This window comes from Arabidopsis lyrata (assembly GCF_000004255.2).
Source record: "Arabidopsis lyrata subsp. lyrata unplaced genomic scaffold ARALYscaffold_1, whole genome shotgun sequence".
NCBI lineage: Eukaryota > Viridiplantae > Streptophyta > Magnoliopsida > Brassicales > Brassicaceae > Arabidopsis > Arabidopsis lyrata.
Genome location: NW_003302555.1, coordinates 8,372,729 through 8,395,647, shown reverse-complemented (window position 1 = coordinate 8,395,647; position 22,919 = coordinate 8,372,729). Strand labels below are relative to the sequence as shown.

Here is a 22,919-nt window from a genome sequence, read left to right as displayed (position 1 = left end):
GTCATTTGAATTTATTTTACTATTGACTTTTTGACTTCAAATTTTATCGACTTTATAGTATAATTAACACCAAATGACGCTAATTTACTAATTAACATCAAATTGCGCCGCTAAATCACGCGGTTCCATGTGATCAAAGTCCCTGGAGTGGATTTGCTTGTTTGGTCTCATTCTCACGCCAATTAAAAGGTGTCTTTAAAGACTATGATTTGGCCAGGGATTACTTAACTATACCACGAATCAATTATCTCACTGATTTATAAGAGATATCTCAATAAAAGATCTAATAAATTTTAATTAGATCAAATCTATGATTTTAATAATTCTAAAACCTTTAAAGTTGTTGAAAAAAAAAAAAAAAAAAAAAAAAAACCTTTAAAGTTTAAACCATGACCATCTAATGAGTAGTTTGGTTGGAGAACGAAATGGATCCTATCCATCCGTTGGTTGATAATTATTACTCGTGACCTAAAACTTAGACTATATAGGGTTTGCTGTCAAGCAAGTATTCAATAAAAAAATGCACATTTATATAATTACTTTGTTTAACCGCATTTTCACAGCACTTGTTAAAGTTTCAATTATGAAACAGCTATAATTTTATAGTGATTATGTTCACATTAATCTCATGAACGGCAATATAGAGATCGATGGATTGTTGGGTTAGATAATTTGATTTAAGAATATAATTCTCTTACAACAGGACAATAAATATTTTCAAAAGAAAAAAAAAAAACAGTATAATAAATAATTGTATTGTTTTCGATTCAACTTATTGCTTTGCAAAATAATGTAAGAAAACATGTGAAATTATTATAGTAACGGCCTAACGGGTAACATACCAAAATGATCTAATTATTTAAAATTTTCGTAAGATTTTTACTTTTAGAATTTCATTTCAGCCAAATAGTATTTTTGTTGTGGTGTCTTATCTTGATTAAGCCAAATGAAGCAATTGCCGACAAAAATAAAAGAAGCAAAGGACGCAATTAAATATTAAAATATTACCGCACGAGGCACCTTTTGAAAAGAATTATTCCATCGCATTGGTAAAATTATGTCAAATGACCGTCTAATCACACCATCTGATTAAGCGGTAACGTTTGTTTAACTAGTTCTAAATCCAACTAGTGTTTTGAATTCTGCGTGATCCGGCCGGTCGGACCTATAAACATGCGACTTGAACACTGGTTCGGTTTGGTTAAGTTAAAAAAGCGGGATTTTTTCTTTTACCCACTAGAAGTCTAGAACTCAACAAGAAAAAAGTTCGGCAAAAACCAGTGATCCGGTTAAAATCCACACTAGGCCGGTCTTTAACACGCCAAATCACAAGAAAACAATTATCCTGGTAACCTTTGATTTTTAAATCACAAAATTTTTCATATATCTTCCTCTCTCTCTCTTTTTTTTCTTTCAATTTTTTATTATGTGATTAATTTATTTATTGATAATTTTTAAACGTTTAAGATAATTTAATTTCTACAAGACATACAAGAACTAATAAAATCACACACACACACACACACACATATATATATATATATATATATATATATATATATATATATATATATATAGCATGTTATTTGATCAAATTTGATTTTCTTGGATAATTCTTATGCTGATCTTTTGAATAATTTTAGGAATAATTAATTTAGTTTCAAATGATTACTCTAGAAGGCATTTACTTAAACATAGCCTCTGATGATAATAGTTCCGACAAAAATGAAAACAAAACATACTATATATATATATATATATATATATACACATACATGTATATATATTTAATTTAATTTTACAAATTTAATATATATTAAAATGTGTGATATTTATTGTGATGGGGATTCATTGAAACTGGAAGACAACTGTAGAGAAAGTGCCCCATAGAAGAAGATCTTCATAGTACTATCCATCTCTTTACTCTCCTTCTCTCTATCCCTCTATATCTCTCTCTCTCTCTCTCTCACCCACATAGAAAACCAGCAGTAGTAGCAGTAAATTGCTTGAGTTCTTGATGACAGAGACAATATCTTAAATGATGAAGAGAAGAGAAGAGAAGAGGAGCAATAAACCTTGGCGGCGTTTGCAGCAGTTTCTTAAATTTCCCCACCATCATTACTCTCTCATCTGCTCCCAAATCTGCTCCTTCTAAATACCAAACACATCTCCAAGTCTAGCTAGAAATTAATGAGCTAGAGAGTAAAACAGAAAGGTAAACACAAATCCCCAAAAATAATTCATTCACAAACCCCCAAAAGTCTCATAAATCCTCTCTTTCTTTTGGTTAGTGTTGGGGAAGTAGAAAAAAATGGCTGGATTGTTCTATCTTGGAGGGAGAGATCACAACAAACAAGATCATCATCAAGACAAGGATCATAATGAAGACAAGAGCAACAATTATCTCTATCTATACAAAGACGAGATCTACAACAACAACAAGGGTTTTGAGATTTTCCCACCTCAATATTTTCAACAACAACAACAACAAAATCATGTGGCTGCTCCAACAAATCTCTACTCTTTTGGTATGGTCCCGAGTGGTGGTATTAACATTAACAATAACCGGAGTACTAATCGGAGTTTGTACTTCAACGTCGTCTCCGATCATGAGCCGGTGAGATCCTCGACGGGAGGGTTTACGGTAACTAGGCAAGGAAACATGAATTGCCAAGACTGTGGGAATCAAGCCAAGAAAGATTGTCCTCATATGAGATGTCGTACTTGTTGTAAGAGCCGAGGGTTTGATTGCCAAACACACGTGAAGAGCACGTGGGTCTCGGCTGCTAAACGCCGTGAGAGACAGGCTCAGTTAGCTGTTTTGCCAGCTAAGCGGATAAGAGACACTAACTCAAGCGTTGGTGGCGATGACGATGATGACAGAGAGGACGAGAAAAATGGCGGTGGAGACGACAGTTGTGGGGGTGGCTCGGCTCTTGCTTGCACCCGTGTGGTTAATGGTAATTCTTCAGGTATGAAGACGATGAGTTTTTTAATTAATTAACATCGAGTAAATTTAGAAACTTTTATTGAGACGATCTGATTACATAAAAAATAAAAAAAATTATTTGACATTGTATTTTGGACAATGAGAAAGCAACAATATTATTTGATTGTGAATAGATGTCCACCGGCATTTTGCTGCTTTTTTTTTGCTGTTTGATTTTGATTAATACTTTTTTTAGTCACTGTTCTTTGGTAAACCTGACGACACAAAAGTTTTAATCGATTTTCATGAGCCTATATACTTATCAAATTAAGATTTAGTTTTTATTCAATACGTGACAGAAATTTTTTTGATGTAAAAATAAACAATGGTCAATTATGTTGTGTTTTCAAAGATTTCGACTATAGGATCAAGAACCAAAACGTTTTATGAGTTTTATAGTAGTTATTTGTGTTTATGAAATTAGGGTTAGAGAGTAGTCACTTACCGCCGGAGATAAGTTCCCCGGCGGTTTTCCGGTGTATGAGAGTCAGCTCAATCGACGATGAAGAAGAAGAGTATGCTTATCAAACGGCTGTGAGCATTGGCGGACACGTGTTCAAAGGCATTCTCTACGACCAAGGTCCATCAGATCACCACCGATACAGCTCAAGCGTCAACGCCGAAACTTCTCAACACCATCTTAACCTCATGGATTCAATCGCTTCAGCCGCTACTACAACCGCCGTGACCGCCGTTAATAGTAACAACGGATCGATTGACCCTTCTTCAATTTACACTGCGGTGGCGGCTCCGTTTAACGCCTATGTCACCGCCGGTACCTCTTTCTTTGCACCTCCTAGGTCTTGATATTTTAAACATTTGAAGATGTTAAAATCTTTAAAATTACGTTTGTGATTAATTATAACTACTCTTATAACTACCAGAGATCGATCTACCGTCTACGAGTACGAGAGATTATTTATTTGAGTATTTTTATTGTTGTCGGACAATATGGTGACTGTTCTGTTCGTACCTAGCTAGGGTTTGTGTACTGATTAACATGCACATCGTACGTTTTAGAGATAAATGAGATATTATGACTAAGTTTTTTTTGGGGATAAACGAGCTATTAAATTAATGTCAGAGTTTCAAATTTGATCTTCTGCTTGTTTACTTTAAAGTTTGATCTTCCCAATGTGATCAACATAACTTCTTTGTTTTTTTTATTCACCATTTTCCTATATATGTCTGAATTATTTTCAAAAAGTTTGGTCTTCTATATAAATAGGGTTTTAAAAAAAAAACTTATTTTCTTCTAAAACAGGGTTGGGTTTGATAGTGAGTTAGCTTTCTGGCTGGTGATGAACTCGAAGCTGCTTTTTCCCTGTTTATCCGTTTGCTTGCCGGATCTAAACAGGAACTTTACTAGGTTTCGTGTTCCATTGAGCAAACAATTTCAAATCTATTTATATAAAAGAAAAACTTTTCTGTTACCCAATCCAAATTTCCGCAGTAAAACAGTGGAAACCATCATTATAGTTCACGAATAATTTGTTATTTTTACATTTATGTATTATTAAAATTTTAATTTGTTACGAATAAGTTTTTTAACAAAAGCGAAGAGTAGGAAACTGCAAAATTTCATCATAAAAAAACTTTCCACGCTTAAAACAATTTAAGTAAATCCAGTCGTATCGTGCTAATGCTATATATTGTTTATTAAATTTTTTTTTTTTTTAAATTTGTGAATTTTCAATTGTCGGCGTTTCTTGAATGAGTAAGCTTGATCAGTTTTAGTGTATGAAACAAACGGACTAAACACTAATTAATCCTTGAATAAGTTTTGTTGTCGTTCTCACATGGAGATGACGACTTATCGCGGACGTTAGGTGTGATTATTGTGGAGAAAATAACATCAAAATTATGAGGACAACTCAGTGCATGTGAAGTATTAACTGTTGTAGATGAATGAATGTAAATGGAAAGTATTTTAGGGTACTTAAATCTACTAAACTACTTCTCTACAAAAACTTAGCATTTTAGCTATTTGGATGTAACTTGCATGATGTGACTATCATTGGATGTAGTATTATAGATTAACCTGATCTTAATTTTGTAACTTGTTCGATATCATTTTCATATACACATTGGTTTTATGAAAAGTTTCAAAAGATTTTAAATTTTTTAGAATTTTATTTTTAACGACATTTTTTGCCTAGTAACTACTAAAAAGTAGGTGAACAAAAAAAAAAAAACTACTAAAGAAAAATGGTATTAAGTATATCTTTAAAGGAGGTTTGGCAAACTTTGAAAATGAAAGAAACAGTTACTTGTTTAATTATTAGAGGAAATGTGGAAATTTATGTTGGAAATAAAGGGATACAATTGGGTCAAGAAGCTTAGTAAAAGTCAATGGTCAATGTATAAAAGACCACATAGATTTTAAAACATAGGTTTTTGATGCATCCCCACAACATCTGTACACCTAATTCGATTATGACTGATATGACATTCTATTTAACAAATCCTTTACCAAAAAGTCTTTACATAGTAAAAAATAACGACCATACGAAAATGTTCGTTCCTTAGATTTGATATTTTATTTTTGGTGTCTTAATACTTGTAAAAAAATACTACAAAAATTTTGGCCGAAATATATAAAGATTGGTCACTTATTTTTGTATCGATTTATATAAAAAAAAACTTTCGCATGAAAAAATGCAATTCCTACCTGCATTGGAAAAAATATAGAACAATCATGTAGAAATTGGCAAAGACCAAAATATTGTTTTTGCTCAAAAAAAAAAGTAAAGTGGATTTTGCATCTAATTTGTGGTGACACTGCCCTAAAGTCGCATGCAATTTCTAAATGGGCTCGGCCCAGTATGCATCATAAAATCGTCGGAATTTTCCTAGAGGACTTAATAATGGAGCTAAGTTGTTCTGAGTCTTCCCATGTTTATTATTCTCAGCCCGTGTAAATATGGAGAATTGGGGTCTCTTATTGATGTTAGGCTAGCTCAGGATCTTCTTCTGTTTCTTGTTTTTTTGGTGGTCTGTCTTAGTTGACTATGAGATGGTTGATGCTGAGTTATGGAACATTTCGAAGCTCTAAGTAATTCAAGAGTTTACGTTTTCTGTACTTGATAATGTAGTCACAGTTCCTATGCAAGAAAGAAAAGATGGGTTAAAGAATTATGTTTTCCTTATTTAGAAAGAGTCTCATTCAACTATTTGATATTTGAAAATTTCTTAATTTTCCTTATTTAGTGTTTTAAGAAAAGTCTTACGTTCTAAACTTTTTTTTTTCTTTCTCATATTCACTTTGTTTTCTCGTCACAAAACTCCAACAATATGTGATCCATTCTCCAAGAAAATGTACAAATCTCAATATATAGGTGGCCAGAGAGAAAAATTCGTAAGGTAAAAGAACAAAATCAACCCTTCTTTCACGATGTTAATTCAGATTTCTGTTAGATCTATGAATGTGAATTGTTGCTAACATCTTAAAAATACAGATTAGATGATACAGATTCGAGGGTATCAATGTCATCTAATGCTACGGGAATGAAGAAGCGATCATGTTTTGGATTGTTTAACCTAACTAGTCGTGGAGGAGGGAAGACAAAGAACACATCGAAATCCTTTCGAGAAGGCGTTAAAATCGGATCAGAGGGTCTAAAAACGATAGGAAAATCATTGACATCAGGTGTGACAAGAGCTGTTTTCCCTGAAGATCTAAGAGTATCTGAGAAGAAAATCTTTGATCCTCAAGACAAAACACTTTTATTATGGAACAGAATGTTTGTTATCTCTTGCATTCTTGCGGTCTCTGTTGATCCTCTGTTTTTCTATCTACCGATTGTCGATAACTCAAAGAACTGCATTGGAATCGACTCTAAATTAGCTGTGACAACTACTACTCTAAGAACGATCATCGATGTTTTTTATCTTACGCGAATGGCTCTTCAGTTTCGTACAGCTTATATTGCTCCTTCTTCTCGTGTGTTTGGAAGAGGTGAGCTTGTGATCGACCCTGCAAAGATTGCTGAACGGTATTTGACTCGCTATTTCATTGTCGATTTCCTCGCGGTTCTTCCCTTACCTCAGGTAGTTAATAAAATCCTTCAGTCTCTTGTGTTTTGTGCATTGGTTTCTTGAATTGATGATTTTTGGCGGTGTTGATGCAGATTGCGGTGTGGAAGTTTCTTCACGGATCTAAAGGAACAGATGTATTACCAACAAAACAGGCGCTATTACACATTGTCATCACACAGTACATACCAAGATTCGTTAGGTTTATTCCATTAACATCGGAGCTCAAGAAAACAGCAGGAGCTTTCGCTGAAGGTGCTTGGGCTGGTGCTGCTTATTACCTCCTCTGGTATATGCTTGCAAGCCACGTAAGCGTTTCAAAATCCATCCATCAGCATTAGGTTAAATACCTGAAAACAGATTTATTGTCTATTTGGTTCTGTTTCTAAAAAATGTTGTTATACTTTGACAGATTACTGGAGCGTTCTGGTACATGTTGTCAGTGGAACGTAACGATACATGCTTGAGATCCGCTTGTAAAGTCCAGCCTGATCCCAAGGTTTGTGTTCAGATTCTGTATTGTGGCAGCAAATTAATGAGCAGTCGCGACACCGACTGGATCAAATCAGTCCCTGATCTTTTCAAGAACAATTGTTCTGCGAAAAGCGATGAGTCCAAATTCAATTACGGAATCTATAGCCAGGCTGTGTCTTCTGGAATTGTATCTTCGACAACGTTTTTCTCCAAGTTTTGTTATTGTCTTTGGTGGGGTCTCCAAAATCTCAGGTAAAACACATTGAAAAACTGACGCATAAATGTTAACTTGTGGTGTAAATTTTCCTAACTTGGGTGTTTTTCGTGTACAGTACGTTAGGTCAAGGGCTGCAAACAAGTACCTATCCAGGAGAAGTTTTGTTTTCAATTGCAATTGCTGTAGCCGGACTTCTCTTGTTTGCTCTTCTCATCGGGAATATGCAAACTTATCTGCAGTCACTTACGGTTCGTTTAGAGGAAATGAGGATTAAAAGACGCGATTCCGAACAGTGGATGCATCACAGGTCACTTCCACAAAACCTGAGGGAACGAGTCAGACGTTATGATCAATACAAATGGTTAGAAACAAGAGGAGTCGACGAAGAAAACATAGTCCAGAGTTTACCAAAAGATCTTAGAAGAGACATCAAACGCCATCTCTGTCTGAACTTAGTTCGCAGGGTAGGTTTTCAGAAATGTGAATTGCCTAAGAATTCTACACACTTCAATCACAAGGAACAATGTTCTTTTTGTGTTTTTTGCAGGTTCCTCTGTTTGCTAATATGGATGAGAGACTACTAGACGCAATATGTGAGAGACTAAAGCCAAGTCTATACACAGAGAGCACTTACATAGTGCGAGAAGGAGACCCGGTTAACGAAATGCTGTTCATAATCCGAGGCCGGTTAGAGAGTGTAACGACAGATGGTGGAAGAAGTGGTTTCTTTAACAGAGGTTTATTGAAAGAAGGCGACTTTTGTGGTGAAGAGCTTCTGACTTGGGCACTTGACCCTAAAGCAGGCTCAAACTTGCCTTCTTCCACAAGAACAGTGAAGGCTCTAACTGAAGTAGAGGCTTTCGCTTTAGAAGCTGAAGAGCTCAAATTTGTGGCTAGTCAGTTCAGGCGTCTTCACAGTCGTCAAGTCCAACAAACGTTCAGGTTTTACTCTCAACAATGGAGGACTTGGGCTGCTTGTTTTATCCAAGCCGCTTGGCGTAGACACTTAAGAAGGAAAATCGCAGAGCTTAGACGTAAAGAAGAAGAAGAAGAAATGGATTATGAAGATGATTACGAGTATGATGATAATATGGGTGGTGTGGTTACAAGGAGTGATAGTTCTGCTGGATCAAGTTCTAGATTACGTTCCACGGTATTTGCATCAAGATTTGCTGCTAACGCGCTTAAGGGTCATAAGCTAAGGGTCTCCGAGAGTTCAAAGAGTTTGGTGAATCTAAGAAAGCCATCAGAACCTGATTTCGAGGCTCTTGATACAGAGGATTTGGGCTAAGTACTTATCATCAGGAAGATAAAAGTCAGTGATAAACACACTTCCAAACATTTCATTGTAAAACATACAAATTTACATCTATAACCAAAGCTATTACACACTTACACTTAAGACAAGATAAACAATTAGAACATATGATTGATATAAACACAAAAAATCAAGGAAACAAACATTTTTTAAGAAATTCAGGAATCCAAACCTAATTGGCCATACGATTCTCTTTGTGAAGCCTAAAGAAATAAGCTGCGGCGCTTAAGACGGCAGTAACCAAGGCAACACCTTTGAAGGCATCAAACTCATCATCCATGAAATTGAAGAAGATCACCACAAGAACCGAAACAATCGGCCATGTAATAACACTGATCACATTCGACAACACGCTCGAAACAGAGTAGACAAGTCCCACAATGCCAACCCAATAGACCTGCCACGAAACAGCTTGACCAACCATAGCCATCACATAAGAACCTTTCCCCTTTGAGAATCCATTCATCTCCCTCTTTAATTCGTGTTGCTCGCCGGCGATAAGCAGACCCACGACGGAGATGATTGTGGCGACGAGGGAAGAGAAGATTATGACTTCGAAAACAGAGGCAAAGCTTGGTTTTTTATTGGTCGATTCGGTTCTTTTGAAGATGTAACTGTCGAAGACGTTTTGGATGTTACAGAGAAGAAGAGCGAAACAGATTCCAGCGAACAGAGCAGCCCATGAGCCTCTGGCGTAATTCTCCTCTGCTTCATCAGGCTCACCGCCGAATGAAGAAGACAGAGTAAGAGCTCCAGTGATAATAGCTAAGATCACAGAGATAACAACCCATCGATTGAATTTGATTTTGTTGATGAAAGCTGCGAAAATCGGAGTAAAGAAAAGCTGTGTTGTGTAGATCAGAGTAAAAACACCAAATGGGATCTCGAGTTTTCCCATGGCGGCGAGTCTTCCTTGGACCGCCATGATAATTCCGATGCAAATGTAGATCACGGCTAAGGATTTGACGTGGATTGAATCGGAAGTGATCGGAGGTTGTTGATGATGATTGCGTTTGTTCTTGGTGATGAAGATGATAAAAGGGAGAAGAAGAAGAGGGAAACCAACGGTTTGGAGAAGAGATTGAGTCCAAACGCCATCGTTTTGACGGTTTTCGTTGTATTCGCTTCGGTTGATTTTGTCGTAGTAGAAGTTTTCGAGGAGTTTTGCTATTGATTGGCCGATGATGACGAAGATGATCGAGATGGTGATAGTTGGCCAGTGGTTTGGTTTCCGGTTTGTGTTTCCGGTTTGGTTCATGCGTGTGGTTGAAGAATCACGCTCGATGTTGATTGGTATTTGCACAAATTGTTCTGAAAAAAGAGAGGAAATTATAATAAGAATCAAATTGTTTTGCAAGAAGAGCGGAAGAGGAGATCAAGAAACCAGAGATCTGGTTTGTTAATTGTTAGTATTATTACCTGGTGGCTTGGTCTGAAAAATAGGTTGCTGATTCTGAGCCATGGATTGGAACTGATTGTCGGAGATTCTAAGCGATTTGAGTTCAAAGTATGTCGGCGATTAGATTTGGTTGTGAATATGTGATATTTTGAGTGGATGATGGTGTGGGATAAAGGAAAGAGAAGGGTTTATTATATATGGGTAAGAAAAGTCTACCCTGGCGGCGTAATGGTCAATCAAGCGAGCCTCATGTCTACGCGTCGTCGTTTTCAACTTGTTTCCGAGTTGCTTCGTCATCCAAAAAAGTGTGTAATTAACACTTAGAAGTAACTTATTCTTGTCTTAACAAATTCCAAGCATAATCGAGAAAAATGATGGGAATATTGAGGTTTTGAATATTGATTGTTTTCTCTCAACGAATATTCCGGATTGGATTTATGATTCGCAAGTTCTTAAGAAAATGGTATAGTTATAATTTATATTGACTTTGTTTGTTTTGGCCTTTCGGATTATCCAACATCCTACGTTTCGGAAATTTTGAACAAACACGGTGCCCACTTGGCAGCTCACTACTTGTAATATGAATAATCTTAAATGCGTGTCTTCTTATGACTTGATTTACAATAGCATACTTTCTCTAAGGATTTCAAATGACAATATTTTCTAATGTTCAAGATATAATCCGAAAAGGTGCGTGATTAGAATGAACTTGAACTTCGAATCATATTGTTTGCAATAACTAAGCATATTTTGAACTCAGATTCAATGTTGTGCAATGTAACATTGATCATTTTTCAACCAAATGAACTCGGAAAGTTTGGATTTAACAAAACAAGAGATTAAGAAGGGTTAACAAAGGCAATTCCCTTGGTGCTCCTTTGACACATTTTAAAGTCTCTTTGAACACAATCGTCTCGTTTAGACTTTATAAACGTCCTCACACTGTTTCCACGACGCTATACCCATTAGAACGTAATCTATCTTTTAAATATTGATGATCGAAACTATATATGAACCATATGCATAAATGCTCTCAAATATACACTGAACGCATAATTCAAATAACATCTTACTTAATACTAAACAAGTAAGCATGTCTTGACCAAGAAACTGAAGCAGCCAAAGTTGTCCAGAGCAATAACTCAAGTAGGCATAATCTATTTATGTGTGAATGGATTCACAAAGGCAAAGCAACTATTACTAAACCTTCATGGATTACTCATCTATATCAGTTTTAAACATGTGTTTTGAAATCCCCGGTTCATCATCGGTACAACAGTTTCAGAACTAAAACGCTATGGGGGCATTGAATTTGAAAGTGTGATCCTTCGATAGCATTTTTACAGGCTTTTCAATGAACATGCCAACTCAAGAAGTAACAATCTGGAACCTAGAACCTTACTTGCATCAGTAGTCTATTCTTTGATCTGAGGAAAAACCCATATTGTAGATCAATCCAACTAAATGGTCCTATGATCATAGAGACAATTAAAGATTTGGCACTGAAACTTTGATTAAGCAAACTTCTTTAGATAACATGTTGACAGGATTTCAATAAAAGTGCCAACTCAAGAAGCATGGATTTGATATTAAGAACCATAGTTGCATCACTAGACTATTTTTTTTTTTTTTTATCACAGAGGCAATCAAGTAAAAACCTTTTTCTTGATCAATCCAACTATAAACGATCCTATGAAACATCTCCACAATCTATTACCTAAGTTTCTGAAACTTTACACATTGATCAAATATAATGTATCCAATAACTGAAAACGCTGAAAGAGAGACCAAGAAATTTTCTAAATACCGATTTAACTATGGCTGCGATGGGAACACATCTTTCACTGCAGAAGCTGCGGTCAAGTAATTGAGTGTATTCCTCAGCGTCTCCCTCTCTCTTTTTAACCTAGCCGCCGTGTCTTCAAGCTCCAGCAACGCTTGCTGCTCCATCGGAGCTCCTTCGAACGTGCTTCCGACGAAGAACGAAAACGGAGTCGGGAACTGATTCTTCCTCAGATCCTGAGATTCCTTATCTGGTTTCCCATTCAATCTATTCGACAATCGAATAACTTCTTTCATCAAAACCTCAACCTCATTCGCTAATTCGTCCAGATTCTCTTCACCGGACGGTCGATCTTCAAGCCACGTCACTTTCGCGACGAGGTAAGGTTTCGTACGGACTAGATCCGTGACGCGGAATCGTTCCTGACCTTTACAGATTAAGAAGAATCGATCGTCGACGAGACGCTCGTGCTTCACGATTTCTCCGACGCATCCGATTCCAGCTGCGGAGCCTGAAACGGCGTCGGAGTAGACTACGCCGAATCTGAGATCGGATTGGAGAAGCGTTTGCATCATGACTCGGTAACGGAACTCGAAGATCTGAAGCGGGATTGTAGCGCCGGGGAAGAGAACGAGAGGTAGTGGAAAGAGAGGAAGCTCGACTAGGTCATCTGATTTCGGCGGATTTGCGTTGTGGTGCTTCTCGGAGAAGGAGGAGGATGAGCATCGGAAGGAGAGGAGTTTACAGCTTCGACGGTTGATGCTCCGGTAAGTAGCTGAGAGATGTAGAGGTTTAGGATTGAAGGCGGAGAGATACGGCGGAGTTGATTTGAAGGAAGGAGATGAGACTGTGCTTGGAAGCGCCATTAGAGAGAGTGAAGGAGGAGAGATTTCACAAGTGAAGGGCGAAATTGATTTAAGATTTTATTACAGTAGTTTCTTCTTATCTGTTGAGAAAATATATTTCATCAGATATTTTTATTTCATTTCGTGTGGCTACAGATTTGTTTTAGAAATTTTCGTGTTCGAAGAAAATAAATAAATAGGAAGAAGAACATAAATGCGAGCAATTTGGTATCGTGTGAAGTACATGCATGAATGAGCCGTAGGCGAGCCACCGGTCCAGGTGGATAACATTTCGTAGTAACCGTAAATAAGCAGGGGTAATTCTGTCAATATCTCTTGCTCATTTATGAGGAACGGAAGAAAGAAAAAAGGTGATCGGAGATTTTAGATTAGTCCTTTATTTCTCTCAGATTTCGAAGAAATGGCGGCAGAAGAGGGACAAGTGATTGGTTGCCACGCCAACGATGTATGGACCGTGCAACTCGACAAAGCCAAAGAATCCAACAAGCTGGTCTCGATTCTCTCCCTTTTGTTTTTGCTTTTGCTTCTGTTTGATTTGGGAATTAGGTTGTTGTTTTAGGGTTACAGTTTCTAGTGTCAAAGAAAACATTAGGGTTTCCGGTTATGTTTAGTATAGAGATTTTACGAATTACAAGGTTTTGATTTCGATTAACGTAGAGGGGTATTTAAGGATTGTTTGAAGGAGATCACAACATTAGATCGATTGATTCATCTTTGTAATTGTATCTTTTGTTGTGTTCCTCGTTTCGCTATTGCAGCTCAATCCTCTGTTTTTGATTGCTGCTTAGGTTATTTAGGCTTCTGATGGTATGATAATGTCATTGTTTTCAGATTGTGATTGATTTCACTGCTTCATGGTGTCCACCATGCCGCATGATTGCTCCTATTTTCACCGATTTGGCCAAGAAGTTCATGTCAAGTGCAATCTTCTTCAAGGTCGATGTTGATGAACTTCAGGTGAACAACACAAATACCACACTTTCCTTGCAAATTAATCTTCCCCACTCTTAGGCTCTAGAGTTACACTTTAGTGGCACATAGACACACTGATATATTCTATATACTTGTGATGATGTTTAACAGAGTGTTGCTCAAGAGTTTGGTGTGGAGGCAATGCCGACCTTTGTGTTCATTAAAGGCGGCGAGGTTGTGGATAAGCTCGTTGGTGCGAATAAAGAAGATCTTCAGGCGATAATAGTGAAGCATACTGATGTTGCCACTGCTTAAATCAGTTTGAGGCATAATAATAAGGTCTAATTTGTTATTTCTTAATCTAGCTAATCGTAATGGGGATATTATAGATTGGATATGAATAATGTAGAAGTTGTGATCTCTCTTACTGTTTTGACTTTTGAGTCATATATCCATGCTTTTCTTATTGGTCTTTGGCTTTTGCTTAAGTCATCTGTTTAGGTGTGCTGTTCTACCTCCATAGATCAGTGAAACAGATTCTTGCAAAAGAATAGAAAAATAGGATATTTTGTGCGAGCAGCTGTGTCCACGTGTCAGAATTTGATTGGAAGTTGAAATTCTTATCACCACCAAACGTTTCATATATCTTTGCCAAACGAACCCATTTACCAAGGTTCTTCGTCCTTCCTTATCTTCTTCGCTGAGCATATACTCTCTATTACTCTGTAATCTGTGAACTCTCTTTCGAGTTTCGTAATTGGAGATAAAGGAGGAGAAGTTCTCGTAGAGTTAATAAGAGTAATTGTTGAAAATGGAAAAGCTCTTCGTACCATCATTTCCCAAAACTTTTTTGAATTATCAGACTCCAGCAAAAGTGGAGAATTCGCCTGAAGTTCATCCAAAATCCAGAAAGAAGAATCTATCATTCACCAAGAAGAAAGAACCCAATATCATTCCCGACGAGCAATTGGATTACTTGTGTAGAAATGGAAGTCTGCTCGAAGCTGAGAAAGCTCTGGACTCGTTGTTTCAACAAGGTTCCAAGGTAAAACGAAGCACTTACCTCAACTTGTTGGAGTCGTGCATTGATTCTGGTTCTATCCATTTGGGTCGTATCCTTCATGCTCGGTTTGGTCTGTTTCCTGAACCTGACGTCTTTGTGGAGACGAAGCTGTTGAGCATGTATGCTAAATGCGGGTGTCTTGTTGATGCCCGTAAGGTGTTTGATTCAATGCGTGAGAGAAATCTGTATACATGGTCTGCTATGATTGGTGCTTACTCGAGGGAGAATCGATGGAGAGAGGTCTCTAAGCTCTTTCGTTTGATGATGGAAGAAGGTGTTTTGCCTGATGATTTCTTGTTTCCCAAGATTTTACAGGGATGTGCGAATTGTGGAGATGTTGAGACTGGCAAGTTGATTCATTCGGTGGTTATAAAACTCGGGATGAGTTCGTGTCTTCGTGTTAGCAACTCGATTTTAGCTGTGTATGCGAAATGCGGTGAATGGGATTTCGCTACCAAGTTTTTTAGACGCATGAAGGAGAGAGATGTGGTTGCTTGGAACTCAGTACTGTTAGCTTACTGCCAAAATGGTAAACATGAAGAAGCTGTAGAATTGGTAGAAGAGATGGAAAAGGAAGGAATTTCTCCAGGGTTAGTTACTTGGAACATATTGATTGGGGGTTATAACCAGCTAGGGAAATGTGATGCTGCCATGGATTTGATGCAGAAGATGGAGAATTTTGGTATAACTGCTGACGTGTTTACGTGGACTGCTATGATTTCGGGTTTGATTCATAATGGGATGAGATATCAGGCATTAGATATGTTTAGGAAGATGTTTTTAGCAGGTGTAGTGCCGAATGCAGTCACTATTATGAGTGCTGTGTCTGCTTGTTCATATTTGAAAGTTATAAACCTGGGCTCAGAAGTTCACTCTATTGCTGTGAAGATGGGGTTTATCGACGATGTGCTTGTGGGCAATTCTCTGGTTGATATGTATTCAAAGTGTGGAAAACTGGAAGATGCAAGGAAAGTTTTTGATTCGGTAAAGAATAAGGATGTATATACTTGGAACTCAATGATAACAGGGTATTGCCAAGCAGGCTATTGTGGGAAGGCTTATGAATTGTTTACAAGGATGCAAGATGCAAATGTAAGACCAAATATTATCACATGGAACACGATGATCTCAGGATATATTAAGAATGGAGACGAGGGTGAGGCTATGGACTTATTTCAGAGGATGGAAAAAGATGGAAAAGTTCAGCGAAATACTGCAACATGGAACCTAATTATTGCGGGTTACATACAAAACGGAAAAAAGGACGACGCCTTGGAAATTTTTCGGAAAATGCAGTTTTCTCGCTTCATGCCAAATTCGGTTACCATTCTAAGTCTCTTACCCGCTTGTGCTAATCTTCTTGGGACAAAAATGGTAAGAGAGATACACGGTTGTGTATTGCGGAGAAACCTAGATGCTATTCATGCCGTTAAAAACGCTTTAACGGATACTTATGCTAAGTCAGGGGATATAGGATATTCAAAAACCATCTTCATGGGTATGGAAACGAAAGACATCATAACTTGGAACTCGTTGATTGGAGGTTATGTTTTACATGGTAGCTATGGTCCAGCTCTTGAACTTTTTAATCAAATGAAGACACAGGGAATTAAGCCGAATAGGGGAACTCTTTCGAGTATTATTCTTGCGCACGGTCTGATGGGAAATGTAGACGAAGGAAAGAAAGTCTTCTACAGCATTGCGAATGATTACCATATTATTCCTGCTCTGGAACATTGTTCTGCTATGGTATCTTTGTATGGACGATCCAACAGACTTGAAGAAGCTCTGCAGTTTATCCAGGAGATGAATATTCAATCAGAGACACCCATCTGGGAAAGCTTCTTAACTGGCTGCAGGATTCATGGTGATATTGACATGGCAATCCATGCCGCAGAAAACTTATTCTCCTTGGAACCTGAAAATACGGTCACTGAAAATATTGTTTCGCAGATCTATGCATTAGGTGCAAAACTTGGGAGGTCATTAGAAGGAAAGAAGCCGAGGAGAGATAACTTGCTGAAGAAACCTCTTGGGCAGAGCTGGATTGAAGTCAGAAATTTAATTCACACATTCACGACAGGTGATCAGTCGAAATTATGTACTGATCTTCTGTATCCCTGGGTGGAAAAAATGTGTAGGGTGGATAATAGAAGTGACCAATATAATGGAGAACTTTTGATCGAGGAAGAAGGAAGGGAAGAAACTTGTGGAATCCATAGCGAAAAATTTGCCATGGCGTTTGGTCTCATTTCCTCATCCCGTGCACCTAAGGCGACGATAAGGATCTTGAAAAATCTTAGGATGTGCCGAGACTGCCATAATACTGCAAAGTACGTCTCTAAGAGATACGGCTGTGACATATTGTTGGAGGACACAAGATGCTTGCACCACTTTAAGAATGGAGATTGTTCCTGTAAAGATTATTGGTAGAGTGATTAGCCAACCACTAAGGTACAACTTACCTTGATTTCTGCAGCCTTCTTAACCACATAATCACGCAATATATCATTCTCATATTTTTTATTTGTTATTAATCGATTATTGAGTTAGCAGCATGGCGTGAGTAAAATTAGTTGAAGTTTGAAAGCTGAACTCCAATCCTTGTAACTAACTATGGAAGGTTCATTAGTGCGTATCTTTGTTATCTTGGGAAATATGATTCTTTGAAGAATATGATTCTTTTTTCCTGCCATGATTTCCCTTGATAGTGGAAACCAGAATGAAACGTGTATTATGCAATTTGATTTGATATATTCCAGAAAATCCCCAACCACAAACGTAACCTTTTTCATCTATCATAAATTCCCATTAAGTTTCTAAGCTGTGTTGCAGTAGTCAGCTCTCTGTGTACTCGAGCTTCTTACACTTGCTTTGAGTCTTTAGAGATCATCTTAATCTGAGGATGGTATTAACATCTTATGTTGATCATTCCTCATTCTTCAGTTTCTGTGTATCAAAATTTCAACAATAGAAGGCTGATATTGCAGTTATGATTATGTGAGATTAACTTGAACTTTTTCTGCAGAGTGTTGAAGGCAAGCCTGCATCAGTCGGCCCATGGGGAGGCCAATGTGGTCATGCCTGGGATGATGGAATGTACACCACAGTAAAGCAAATAATTATAGCCCATGGTTCTGGAATAGACTCCATACAAGTTGAGTACGACAAAAACGGTAGCTCTGTTTGGTCTGAAAAACGCGGAGGAAAGGGAGGCAAGAAGTTTGATAAGGTATGATTGAGACTCTTTAATTTATCAATATTCTGTTAGTTTCTCAGAATTTAATCACTGTTCTCTTGTTGTTTAGGTCAAACTTGATTACCCACATGAGTATCTGATTTCAATCAATGGAACATACGGTAGCTTTGACGTCTGGGGAACTTTATGTGTCCGATCACTTACTTTTGAGAGTAACCGCAGAAAATATGGACCATTTGGTGTTGAGTCAGGTACATTCTTCGCATTACCAAAATCAGGGTCAAAGATTGTTGGGTTCCATGGGAAGGCTGGTTGGTATTTGGATGCTATTGGTGTTCACATTCAGCCAGTTCCTAAAGAGAATAATCCTTCGTCGAAAATCCTTTTGCATTCGCATCAAAGTTTCCCTCAGGGTGATAAGAAACATGAGTACTCAGTGATACAAGGAAGTGTAGGGCAAAACTTTGATATAGTTGTTGCCCTCAGAAAGAAAGATCCAACTTTGCCTTCTTTTGAATCCCGGGATTCCGCAGGTGCCGAGATCACCAAACATAAGGTGATTTCAAGACTTATGTTATACATTCGAAAAGCAGACCTTATCACATTTTTTACTGGTTTCTTAACAAAAAATAAATCAAATTTGTTTTATCAGTTGGTGACAGATACTGAGAAGTCACAGTCAAAAGTTGAAGGTGGCGCGAAAACATATGGACCATGGGGTGGAACCGGTGGTATCATGTTTGACGATGGGATTTATACCGGTATCAGACAAATCAATTTGTCACGTAGTGTCGGGATTGTGTCGATAAAGGTCTGTTATGATTTTAGAGGACAAGCTGTGTGGGGAAGCAAACATGGTGGCATGGGAGGATTCAAACATGATAAGGTGCGTCAATTTGAAATGTTTTTTGGTCTGCTTAAGTTAAATTACACTTCATATTTCACAGGTTTGAATGTAACTTGCAGATTGTATTTGACTACCCATCAGAGGTTTTAACACATGTAACGGGAACATATGGGCCGCTGATGTACATGGGACCTAATGTGATAAAGTCACTGACTTTCCGCACCAACAGAGGAAAACATGGACCTTATGGAGAAGAACAAGGTCCTTCTTTTACACATCAAATTGATGAGGGTAAAGTTGTTGGATTCCTTGGAAGAGAGGGTTTGTTTCTTGATTCCATTGGTGTTCATGTTATGGAATGCAAGATAAGTTCCCTTAAGCCAGCATCTCCTAACAATTCAATTGTTCCTCATAATAACTCCGGCACTGCGCAAATCGAAAATTCCCCATGGGCTAATAAGCTAGTCCTTGCAGCAAACGGCCATGGCGAAGAGGTATCCATCACCATTATATTTTCCGGTTTTTCAAGTTTTCGGTTTCAAGAATAGCAGCCAATGTATAACAACTCTTCGATGGGTCAATTTATATGGTTTCCGTTTTAATAGGCTTTATCTTAGCCAAATTAAGACCTGTTTGGTTTTTAAATCGTTCTCTTTCAAGTTTGGTTCGGTTTATCTAGATTAAACACCCTAATAGCAGCGTGCGTGTTGGGTTTAAATCATTTTCACAGGTTGATCGTGGAGTCGTCAAAGAACCAACACCGAGCGGTTCTGGACCGTGGGGAGGCGACGGAGGTCAAGCTTGGGATGATGGAGTATTTTCAGGGATCAAGCAGATATTTGTGACAAGAGGAAATGATGTTATCTCTTCAATACAAGTCGAGTACGATAGAAATGGACAATCTGTTTGGTCCACTAAACATGGTGGTGATAACAATGGAGTCGCCACACACAGAGTAAACATCGAATCTTCTTTCAAATAAAGCCACTTTTGTGTTTAATGCATGAGAACCATCTCTAATGCTCTCAAATCTGTGTTGCAGATTAAACTTGAGTATCCAAACGAAACGATCACCTGCATTTCAGGGTATTACGGACCTCTGAACAATTCAGACAGATATAATGTTGTCAAGTCTCTGAGTTTTTACACGAGCCGTGGGAAGTATGGTCCATACGGTGAAGAAACCGGGACGTTTTTCACTTCAACTACAACACAAGGAAAAGTTTTGGGGTTCCATGGAAGGAGTAGCTCGCACTTGGACGCCATTGGAGTGCATATGCAGCATTGGCTTGGCAACAATAAGCCTTATTACAGCAGGGCTAGTTGTTTCAAGCTCTTTTCATAATCTTCTCTGCGCACAACAAGAAAACATCTAACCATTTATGGTTCGATCGACGCTTACAGTCTATCCATTAAGAGTTACTAATACATAAACATAGTCCTAAACGCATTTGAATTTCCTTTCCAGTTAATAACACTGTTTCTATAGACAGAATAAATACGAAAAATCTATAGAAACAAGAAGAGAGTGTATTATAAAATGAAGTAATATTGGCATTTCCGTGCTAAATGTGTTTAATGATCCGAATTGGTTGTTCGTGAGTGAATTTTTGCGTGTTGCAACACTTCTCTGAACACAGAAGCTATTCGATGAGACATATGATGTTCCAAGAACATCTCTTTTACCCTCTCGTACCCTTTCTTCCCCATTGTCCTCCTCATCTTCACGTTAGTCGCCAGCTTCACAATGTTTTTGGCAAGAGGTAACACGCCATCTTTACCAGTGTTGTGTAATAGACCGGTTGTTCTGTTCACTACAATCTCCATTGTCCCTCCTGCTGCAGTCCCAAGTACAGGAAGCTTAAAGGCCATAGCTTCGATTGTTATTCTCCCAAAGCATTCTCCTCTGGCTTGGGAGTTTTGGACAAGAACATCAATAGCCGCTAGATATGGTGCTACTTTCATTGTTTTGTTAACAAAGTGGACAATTTTCTGAAGTTTCTTCTCTTGGACAAAGTTGCGTAGCTCTGTCTCGAATTTCGTCTGTGCGCTCATATCACTTCCTACTACCACTGCATGCATTGTTGGTACCTCAAGTTTCTTAGTCTCTTTGAGTACTTTAAGACTTTCATGGAAGGATCGAAGGAATAGGTCTTGGCCCTTTCCTCGAGATACACCTGCAATTAGAGAAGCACTAGTCATAAGCAAATTAAGTACAATCTTGAGTCTTTTGAAGATTATGTTTCTTGAAGAAACTAAGAAAGAGAAAGAATGTAAGAGATGACTTACTATTAATAATGCCAAATAGTATGTCTTCATTCCTAACTCCAAGAGATTCTCGAACTTGCTCACGAAGAACATTCTTGGCGAAACTATCTTCAGCTACTTCCATCAACTCCTTGCTATTTCCTAGGTGCACGACATAAGTTTTAGGCATTTCAATCCTGTGTTACAACAGTTTAAGAATACACAGTGTTTAGCTTCTGACATTAATATGAAGCCGAATAAGAAGAAGTGCAAAGGGAGGAAACATACCCTAAGCGATCATGAGTTCTATTCTTCCAGTATTCAGCTGTTGCGTGTGAATCAATCATTGCGCCTGCAACAAACGGAAGGTGCTTGACTAAATCAGGTTTGAAATAGTGACCTCTCATCTCATGAATCCACCAGAGTACTTTGGGAAGAACTTTAGGAACATTGTCCTTGAGAACTGCATCAAGCCATTTCCCAGCAACAGCAGTATTCAACACAACCAAATCAGACTTGAGAGCTGTATCTATAGCTTTCTGACTCTTTGCTGATATAACCTGAAGGATTCAATCACTAACAATCATGATAAGACTCAAAGAAACACTATGGAGGTGGTTAGCTAAATTTGAACCTGCACTCCTCGATCCAACATTTTGTGTTCCAAAACCTTGATCACTTCATCTTCTTCAACTGGTTTCTGATTCGTGATCCAAACAACTTCAGATTCAACTCCTCTAAGCAAAAACGCCAATTCCATTAACAACAAAGGTCCACCTAAAATCATCATCATTTCAAGTTTAGCCAGAGTAGAGAATCATCGATCCATAGAAAACACGATCACAAAACATCACCTGAGAGCGATAGCTCATGAGAAACAAGCAAAACGAGCTTCGATTTCATGAAACCGAGAGGATTCAACGATCCAGAAACCGATTGGATCTTAACGTCACTGTTATTATCTTCCTTCTCTCGGCCACATCTCTTTCCACTAACACTACAGGAATCAAAAGTAGATCTCACGAGAATCATTCCTAGTGTTGATACAGATAAAACCAAGAGAATCATCAGAGGCCATCTCTTCTTCTGCAATGTTGCCCACACACTCGTTGATGGCTTCCCCATTGTTCCTTCTCCACAGCTAGAATCACATCCTAGGGTTTCCACAGTCACAATCGATCGCAGTGAAGTAGAAAGCTAAAGAAATCGAGAGGGAAATTGGTATGAAGAAGAAGATTGATCACTCACTGTTAGATCGGAAAAATCGCTAAACAGTGTCGACTCTTTGGAATTCACGCCGTTTTTGTTATTTAGAAGGAAAGTGCTTGCCGTTTCCTCAGCAGGTCCTTGTCTACGATCTTTAACCCAAGAACCTGACGGATTCCTCTTGTTCATATATAATGGGCTTAAAAATTCAGGCCTATATTTGCTAAAAGCCTAAAACTCGGTGATTTAAGTTATATAATCCTAATTATTTCATCATGTATGTGAGTTTGAATCTGAATGAATATGTATTAGTGTTACTACTACTAGCAGAAACCACTGTTACATATACTAGTTGTGTTTTAAT

The 22,919-nt window shown here is 37.9% G+C and overlaps 7 protein-coding genes across 13 annotated transcripts; 4 read left to right on the top strand and 3 right to left on the bottom strand.

Moving 5' to 3' along the window:
- The first annotated feature begins 1,846 nt into the window (after nt 1-1,846).
- Nucleotides 1,847-4,085, top strand: LOC9329128 (protein SHI RELATED SEQUENCE 7). Of its 3 annotated transcripts, none has more exons than XM_021012093.1 (3): nt 1,847-2,215; nt 2,306-2,972; nt 3,414-4,085. In XM_021012093.1, exons 2-3 carry the CDS (start codon nt 2,312-2,314, stop codon nt 3,794-3,796), a joined length of 1,044 nt encoding a protein of 347 aa, XP_020867752.1. In that variant the 5' UTR covers nt 1,847-2,215; nt 2,306-2,311; the 3' UTR covers nt 3,797-4,085. The 3 variants fall into 3 exon arrangements, with proteins under 3 accessions (XP_020867752.1, XP_020867750.1, XP_020867751.1); XM_021012091.1 differs by having other exon boundaries at nt 2,292-2,972; XM_021012092.1 differs by having other exon boundaries at nt 1,847-2,972.
- A 2,121-nt stretch (nt 4,086-6,206) lies between these two features.
- On the top strand, nt 6,207-9,106 carry LOC9326416 (putative cyclic nucleotide-gated ion channel 8). The gene is made up of 6 exons (XM_002893020.2): nt 6,207-6,352; nt 6,448-7,039; nt 7,120-7,332; nt 7,437-7,750; nt 7,831-8,179; nt 8,263-9,106. The coding sequence occupies exons 1-6, from the start codon at nt 6,306-6,308 to the stop codon at nt 9,004-9,006; spliced, it is 2,259 nt and encodes a 752-aa protein (XP_002893066.1). The 5' UTR covers nt 6,207-6,305; the 3' UTR covers nt 9,007-9,106.
- LOC9326415 (probable purine permease 14) lies at nt 9,036-10,612 on the bottom strand. The gene is made up of 2 exons (XM_021012079.1): nt 10,453-10,612; nt 9,036-10,344 (listed from the first exon to the last, which is right to left on the bottom strand). Exons 1-2 carry the CDS (start codon nt 10,493-10,495, stop codon nt 9,206-9,208), a joined length of 1,182 nt encoding a protein of 393 aa, XP_020867738.1. The 5' UTR covers nt 10,496-10,612; the 3' UTR covers nt 9,036-9,205.
- Nucleotides 10,613-12,050: 1,438 nt separating this feature from the next.
- Nucleotides 12,051-13,195, bottom strand: LOC9329127 (lon protease). The gene has a single exon (XM_002890306.2). It carries the CDS (start codon nt 13,079-13,081, stop codon nt 12,248-12,250), a length of 834 nt encoding a protein of 277 aa, XP_002890352.1. The 5' UTR covers nt 13,082-13,195; the 3' UTR covers nt 12,051-12,247.
- Nucleotides 13,196-13,283: 88 nt separating this feature from the next.
- LOC9329126 (thioredoxin H4) lies at nt 13,284-14,465 on the top strand. 2 transcript variants are annotated; one of them, XM_021013349.1, is made up of 4 exons: nt 13,284-13,377; nt 13,471-13,571; nt 13,913-14,038; nt 14,165-14,465. In XM_021013349.1, exons 2-4 carry the CDS (start codon nt 13,482-13,484, stop codon nt 14,306-14,308), a joined length of 360 nt encoding a protein of 119 aa, XP_020869008.1. In that variant the 5' UTR covers nt 13,284-13,377; nt 13,471-13,481; the 3' UTR covers nt 14,309-14,465. The 2 variants fall into 2 exon arrangements, with proteins under 2 accessions (XP_020869008.1, XP_002893065.1); XM_002893019.2 differs by lacking the exon at nt 13,284-13,377 and having other exon boundaries at nt 13,406-13,571.
- Nucleotides 14,466-14,564: 99 nt separating this feature from the next.
- Nucleotides 14,565-20,709, top strand: LOC9326414 (jacalin-related lectin 3). Of its 4 annotated transcripts, XM_021013347.1 has the most exons (8): nt 14,565-16,692; nt 17,610-17,622; nt 18,087-18,288; nt 18,365-18,811; nt 18,908-19,141; nt 19,222-19,596; nt 19,833-20,057; nt 20,145-20,709. In XM_021013347.1, the coding sequence occupies exons 1-8, from the start codon at nt 14,805-14,807 to the stop codon at nt 20,445-20,447; spliced, it is 3,687 nt and encodes a 1,228-aa protein (XP_020869006.1). In that variant the 5' UTR covers nt 14,565-14,804; the 3' UTR covers nt 20,448-20,709. The 4 variants fall into 4 exon arrangements, with proteins under 4 accessions (XP_020869006.1, XP_020869003.1, XP_020869005.1 ...); XM_021013346.1 differs by lacking the exons at nt 14,565-16,692; nt 17,610-17,622 and adding an exon at nt 17,415-17,510 and having other exon boundaries at nt 18,085-18,288; XM_021013345.1 differs by lacking the exons at nt 14,565-16,692; nt 17,610-17,622 and adding an exon at nt 17,859-17,964 and having other exon boundaries at nt 18,085-18,288.
- On the bottom strand, nt 20,529-22,675 carry LOC9329125. Its single transcript, XM_002890305.2, has 5 exons — nt 22,204-22,675; nt 21,984-22,126; nt 21,638-21,909; nt 21,392-21,546; nt 20,529-21,279 (listed from the first exon to the last, which is right to left on the bottom strand). The coding sequence occupies exons 1-5, from the start codon at nt 22,472-22,474 to the stop codon at nt 20,678-20,680; spliced, it is 1,443 nt and encodes a 480-aa protein (XP_002890351.1). The 5' UTR covers nt 22,475-22,675; the 3' UTR covers nt 20,529-20,677.
- Nucleotides 22,676-22,919: the final 244 nt, after the last annotated feature.

Coding starts and splice junctions, on each gene's coding strand:
- LOC9329128 (XM_021012093.1), top strand. CDS start 2,312: ATGGCTGGATTGTTCTATCTTGGAGGGAGAGATCACAACAAACAAGAT. Junction 2,973..3,413: donor GGTTAATGGTAATTCTTCAG/GTATGAAGACGA, acceptor TTATGAAATTAG/GGTTAGAGAGTAGTCACTTA.
- LOC9326416 (XM_002893020.2), top strand. CDS start 6,306: ATGTACAAATCTCAATATATAGGTGGCCAGAGAGAAAAATTCGTAAG. Junction 6,353..6,447: donor CAGAGAGAAAAATTCGTAAG/GTAAAAGAACAA, acceptor TTAAAAATACAG/ATTAGATGATACAGATTCGA. Junction 7,040..7,119: donor CGGTTCTTCCCTTACCTCAG/GTAGTTAATAAA, acceptor GTGTTGATGCAG/ATTGCGGTGTGGAAGTTTCT.
- LOC9326415 (XM_021012079.1), bottom strand. CDS start 10,495: ATGGCTCAGAATCAGCAACCTATTTTTCAGACCAAGCCACCAG. Junction 10,345..10,452: donor TTTTCAGACCAAGCCACCAG/GTAATAATACTA, acceptor CTCTTTTTTCAG/AACAATTTGTGCAAATACCA.
- LOC9329127 (XM_002890306.2), bottom strand. CDS start 13,081: ATGGCGCTTCCAAGCACAGTCTCATCTCCTTCCTTCAAATCAACTCCG.
- LOC9329126 (XM_021013349.1), top strand. CDS start 13,482: ATGGCGGCAGAAGAGGGACAAGTGATTGGTTGCCACGCCAACGATGTA. Junction 13,572..13,912: donor CCAAAGAATCCAACAAGCTG/GTCTCGATTCTC, acceptor CATTGTTTTCAG/ATTGTGATTGATTTCACTGC. Junction 14,039..14,164: donor TCGATGTTGATGAACTTCAG/GTGAACAACACA, acceptor GATGTTTAACAG/AGTGTTGCTCAAGAGTTTGG.
- LOC9326414 (XM_021013347.1), top strand. CDS start 14,805: ATGGAAAAGCTCTTCGTACCATCATTTCCCAAAACTTTTTTGAATTAT. Junction 18,289..18,364: donor GAGGCAAGAAGTTTGATAAG/GTATGATTGAGA, acceptor CTTGTTGTTTAG/GTCAAACTTGATTACCCACA. Junction 18,812..18,907: donor CCGAGATCACCAAACATAAG/GTGATTTCAAGA, acceptor TTGTTTTATCAG/TTGGTGACAGATACTGAGAA.
- LOC9329125 (XM_002890305.2), bottom strand. CDS start 22,474: ATGGGGAAGCCATCAACGAGTGTGTGGGCAACATTGCAGAAGAAGAGA. Junction 22,127..22,203: donor TCATGAGCTATCGCTCTCAG/GTGATGTTTTGT, acceptor TGATGATTTTAG/GTGGACCTTTGTTGTTAATG. Junction 21,280..21,391: donor ACTATTTGGCATTATTAATA/GTAAGTCATCTC, acceptor CTCTAATTGCAG/GTGTATCTCGAGGAAAGGGC.